The following is a 5495-nucleotide window of genomic DNA, read 5'->3' as shown; positions in this document are numbered from 1 at the left end:
AAGTTAGTTATTTAGCTTATGTAGTCAGGTAGTCAGTCCATCACCCAATCAAACACTCAGTCAGCTCATGTCAGTAAGTTAGTACCAAACAGCCTAGGAAGGTATTTTTGTAGAATCCATAGTAAGAATTACTTCGCGCATTACATCTACTGTCATTCAGTCGCTTTATTAGTCATTCATTCATTCAATCAAGCGATTAGTCAATTAATAAAGCGAACAACATCAGTTGAGTCCACCTAGCGCAAGACACCTCCCACTTTCTGTGTTGCGCCATGTAAACAAACCGACCTCGTACCTGCTCCTCCACTGCTATTTATTGAGTCATCTGCCTGCTGGCTTGTGAGAGGGCTAGGAGACGCTCTTTTTCCACATACCAGCACTCGTTGAGGTGAGTGAATGTCAATATGAGTGGTTTGGTACTATTTGTATTGCCTGTCACAGCTCGCCTGCGCAAGAACATGTTAATTTCTCACCAGTGTGTTGCGTCATCCCTCCTAATACTACACCCTTATGTGAGCGTCTGAGTTGTCCGATTTAGCTTTTGGGTGTTTACCGCGATGGCTTAACTCCGATCGAGACCTAGACCATACTCAGTTTACCCACTGTGACAGTTTTACCGAAGCTGCATCACCAGAGCCTTGTCAAGACATCAGCGCCTGCCAGCCTCACTCTTTGGCCCACACACCTGGTGCTGGTAATGTCCTTACTCTCCTAGAGCAGCGCAGATATCATGGTTCTGCTTTTTATGTGTATTTAGGTGTGCTAAATTTCTTTCCTATTCTTTTCATCTTCAGAACTACTGCTGACTTCCATGTAAACAATGGGAAGTTTCATGCTAAGTGTGACAGGTGGAGGTTCTCCAAGTATAGACAGCTAGTTGCCTGAATTTAGAACATGAAAGGTGCCAGGCCCAGGTGGTGGAGCACCAGCTGTTGACATTGGCACAGCTGGTGCAACACAATAATGAAAGGCACGCTGAATTGGTAAACTTTCCACATTGTTTCCAGGCTATACCGTTTGGTGCTTCAGTCAGTGAAGTGATGATGATGGTTTTTCTCTTTCTTTAATTGTCATTTTTCTTTCTTCTATTTTTTAGTCATTATGCCGGAGGGTCCATCCTTGGATATGGTGGGTGAGGGCAGCAATGGGCAGCCAACCCTGCACCGCTGTGACAACCCGTGGAAGCCCAATGGCCAGCATGGCCAGTCTGAGGTAATGCTGTGTGCTTTGCACCACAAGCTATAAATGCATGTTTATAAGTTATTCAAATTCAATTTCATAATATATCAGAAATGTTGAACTTCACTTTCTCATACAATTATACTTACTAAAGATAATTTCTCAGAGACTCAGAAACTGATGTAATGTGTAATACTTGCGAACTTTCTTAGGTGTATCGAAGGATGCTAGGCATTCTGAATCGAGTGACTCAGCAATCCCTGGGCATCTTTCTTGAGCAGGCCCGTGAATTACCTCTTTCGGATCCCACGCACCTGCCTGACATTCTCAGTCTCCTTCTAGAAAAGGTTAGGAACATTTCTCATGAGTAAGTTGTTGTTATTATTTGTGCTCTTGTCATGTTATATATTTCCAGTTTTAATGAGATAAAACAAAAATGTGTGTATATACCTAATTTTATAAAGTAAATTTGGTCATTATTTCCCAGAAAATAGCAATGGCTTAATCTTTAAAGGTCCTTGTATAGTGACAGGAAAATCAGTCAATCAAAAACTACTCAAGGCTTGACAATCATAATTTTTTTATAGTCCCAAGATGAACCCATGTTTGCACCAATCTATGCTCGCCTGTGCCGTGACCTGGCAGCAAGCACCGGAATACAACGGAATCTCATAGCTGCCTGCAAGGACCACTTCATGGAGAACTATCAACAGCTTCTTCATTATAATCACATTTTTGAGGTAGTAATCAATATCTTTCTCATTGCTGTTAAAGTAATTTGAAATTTATGTCAAAATTTCTAAAGAACAGTACTAGATAATTACTAGATTATTTATCAGTTTATTGCATTTTGCAGGGCCCGATATCATCTCAGATCATACATGAAGAAATTTTGGCAAGGAAGAGATTCGTTGGTCATCTGAAGTAAGTTTACACTCTAGTGTGTTTTTAAATGTTTTGGAAAGCATTGAAATTATAATTGTATATAACTTGTTTCTCACAATGAACCCTCCTGTAAATATAGGTTTTTCTCTAGATCTTGTAAATTCAAGTAGTTTAGACTTGTATATCTATTAAAGTCTCATGGTATTTGAGATTCTACTATGCTTTATTTGGATTTAAGTATGGAATATTTTTTTAGGTTTATAAGTGAGCTACACAAGGTTGGTGTTGTGCCGGGCGACCAAGTGGCAGCCATGGCTGAAACTTTCCTGGAACATGGTGACGACCGCTCCTTTGAAGGCCTATGTCGTGTGCTCTCCTTCTCGGGACTCAGCCTCAGTCGTTCCCATGAGGTTAGATTTATTGTTAAGTTTAGTTCTGAGCCAAAACTGTCCAAATTGTGCAATTGATCCCTGTAGAGTGAGGGCAGAAGTACTTTCTCTTTTGTGTTGTGGGGTGAGGGGTCAAGACAGTGGTGTGAATGATTATTAATGTGAAAGTTTTGTGACTTGTCTTCAATATACCTTCTTATTAGTGAGACATCTTTGGGAAATGTGTGCATGTGTATGTGATTTTAATGCTTATATCAATTTGGTATAGAACTATATTTGGGCATATATTTGGGAGAGCACATACTGAATTGTTCATATGTTTGTGGTACATGTGTACCCATTTTACATAATTTGAGATGTAGCTACATACATATTCATATATAAAAGAAAATTTTGACAGGAGTTGGTGAACAGGTGCTGCAGTTATCTTGAAGCATGCCTGGCAGGCGGCAACCTAAACCCTCGACTGCGTTTTCTTGCCCAGGATATTCTTCATCTTCGCAACAATGGATGGAGACTTCAGGAAGGAAATAGAATTCTTCCACCACCAGGTAGAAATGTACGAGGATAGTTTTTCTTGCATATTAAAGGTTTATAGCTGTTACCTCTAATTGTGTTTAATCCTAAAATGTAAGATATTCATCATCATGCTTAGTGTGTCAGTCACCTTTCATATGTGTATAATAACAGAATAACTACAGCATTTGATTGAATATTTGCTATGGTTATGTTACTCATTACATTTTCACACAAACCATGGTTGATATTTCTTACTCAGTGATATAGAAGACATTATGGTTTTGATACTGTAAAATTGTTTGTTGAATGTCACAACAAATACTGCATCCTTTTATAGTGTAGTTAGAAGTGTGCTCATAAAGAAAAATTGAGAAGATCTTATTCATGGCAAATTATAAAGAAGCACACATATTCATACCAGATAAACAATGCTTTAATTAACATAGTATTTAAACTTCTATTTTTTCTACTTTCGATCTCTTAATGATCCAGAGCTAACCATATGGAAAACTTTTTTTTGTTATTTATTTATTTTATCATTGATCAGACATCATTCTTAGCAGTTGTATATGTGTTATCATGATAGAGTTTTGCAAGCTGATGACTGGACCCCTTTCTTAGCTTCTAGTGTCCCAACAACCTGCCTCTCTGTGAACTAAAACTTACCCACATAAGTAACAAGAAGTAGGTACATATGTTACATACATTTACCTCTTTCATCACATCAGTCTTAATATATATATACTATATATTTGTAATAAATGTTTCCTGTAGCACTAATAGGAATACCATGCTATCCAATTTGGTCTTTTAACATCAGCCCTTACTGTAGAAGCTGTAGATGACTGACAGCTGTCAAGTGTGTATGTGTACTATAGAATCTTTGTTGAAAGTACAACTAAAAACTGCATTCATGAAATTTCTAGATATGTGATATTATTCCTTTCTGTAATTCCCTTAACATTACATCACTGGAGATTTTGATATGTTGCTGGTGACAAGAAATTGGAGCTTATCTCGCGGGGTGTGGGATGGAACATAAAGATAGCACTGTCACCCCATCCAGCAGCTGCCCTGGATGCATCACATGAATAAAAGTTTTGACAAATGGGATTCCAAGCTTGGAAATGCAAAGATGTGACTTAAGATGCTTGTTTGTCACCTGTGTGGTGTATGAATTTGTTATGAGAATCCCATCTGGATCTGCTACCTTTATTTCCTTCAAGTTTCTAATGACTTGCATACTTTTTCTCTTTGGGTTATCTTTTACCACTGTCCTTTGTTCCTTGTCATAACTATCACTCATGTATTTATGAGATACTTACTAAATGTTCACATTAATCCATTTGTCTTCCTTTGGCAGGAACTTTTTCTTTTTTAGTTTATTCTTTCATTTATTTCTTTTACTTTGGTTGATCTAAATAGTACATGGAAAAGACTGTCAATCCTTCTTGTTTTTGTTAACACCATGAATACACCTCACATTTCTGTATTCATTGATTTTACTGTTTTTAACCACTGGTCATATTTTTTCGTTGTTATATGAATATCAGAAGGAAAAAATATCACTTCTTGGATTCCCCTCCTATTTTTCTGTCCCTGAATCTTTTTCCAAATTTCCTCCATTTTCTTTCTAAACCTTTATCAGTCATTCATTTTAATTTTGACTAAAGTTACATTAAATTCTGATTTGTCCTTTTCCTATAAAGGAAAGCAAGTTCAGCTGAAGCAGCAGCTATTGAAAGGGAACTCTGCTTATTATGTTCACCTCACTACACACCCAATAGCTATTTGTGTTATAAATATGTTTTACTGGTATAGATATTGAATATTTATTGAAAAACATTTAATTATAAAGTTTTGGACAGAAAATTTCCTGGACTGCAAAGAAAATATTCAGTATTATATACCTACACTTAAAAGTTTGCCTCACCACATTATGGAAAATTGTTTATTTCAAACTAGTAGAATGAAAGTTTGACTTTGGCTCTACTTAAATCTTAAATTCCAGATTCTGCTCAGATGTATGATACATAGAACTAGGTACTGTGTTTATACAGTTGAGGTATAATATTGTCATATAGGAGGTGTGAAGTGTTGTGAAAAAAGGACCGACATATATCCTACTCTATATTGTCTCTTTGCATCTTCCTCTTCCGTGGCTGTGTATTGATACAAATCATGCTGCAGTGACTGGAAGCAATTCTTGAATTATCTTCAGAATTGACACACTTGACCAGCAAATGCTGTACAGTTAGGGAATCACAGCAACTGTTACAGCTGTTATAAAGTGTCTGGATCTGTAGACATATTTAATGTCTTAAAATTCCTTGCTATTCATTTCAGCATCATTGCATATTTGTGTTTAGCTTGGGATGCACATTCTTGATCATGGCTGCTCTCATCTAAACTGTGGCAGTTATTCTCCTATCTTTGTTGAAGAGCATGAATGGAAAGAGGAACTCAAGGATAAAGTCCCTTAGGAGGAATTTTAAAACTTCAGTTCATTGATCCTTCCATTAG

The 5495-nt window shown here is 37.0% G+C and overlaps 1 protein-coding gene across 2 annotated transcripts; it reads left to right on the top strand.

Annotated features, from left to right (window-relative positions):
- Positions 1 to 231: 231 nt before the first annotated feature.
- LOC123513081 (eukaryotic translation initiation factor 4 gamma 1-like) lies at positions 232 to 3899 on the top strand. 2 transcript variants are annotated; one of them, XM_045269935.1, is made up of 7 exons: positions 232 to 388; positions 1097 to 1212; positions 1392 to 1526; positions 1767 to 1919; positions 2036 to 2103; positions 2321 to 2474; positions 2854 to 3899. In XM_045269935.1, the coding sequence occupies exons 2-7, from the start codon at positions 1102 to 1104 to the stop codon at positions 3022 to 3024; spliced, it is 792 nt and encodes a 263-aa protein (XP_045125870.1). In that variant the 5' UTR covers positions 232 to 388; positions 1097 to 1101; the 3' UTR covers positions 3025 to 3899. The 2 variants fall into 2 exon arrangements, with proteins under 2 accessions (XP_045125870.1, XP_045125871.1); XM_045269936.1 differs by lacking the exon at positions 232 to 388 and adding an exon at positions 456 to 694.
- Positions 3900 to 5495: the final 1596 nt, after the last annotated feature.

This window comes from Portunus trituberculatus, chromosome 35 (genome assembly GCF_017591435.1).
Source record: "Portunus trituberculatus isolate SZX2019 chromosome 35, ASM1759143v1, whole genome shotgun sequence".
Taxonomy (NCBI): Eukaryota; Metazoa; Arthropoda; class Malacostraca; order Decapoda; family Portunidae; genus Portunus; species Portunus trituberculatus.
The sequence above is the reverse complement of the archived record's forward strand: the minus strand, read 5'-3'. Positions and strand labels throughout refer to the sequence as shown.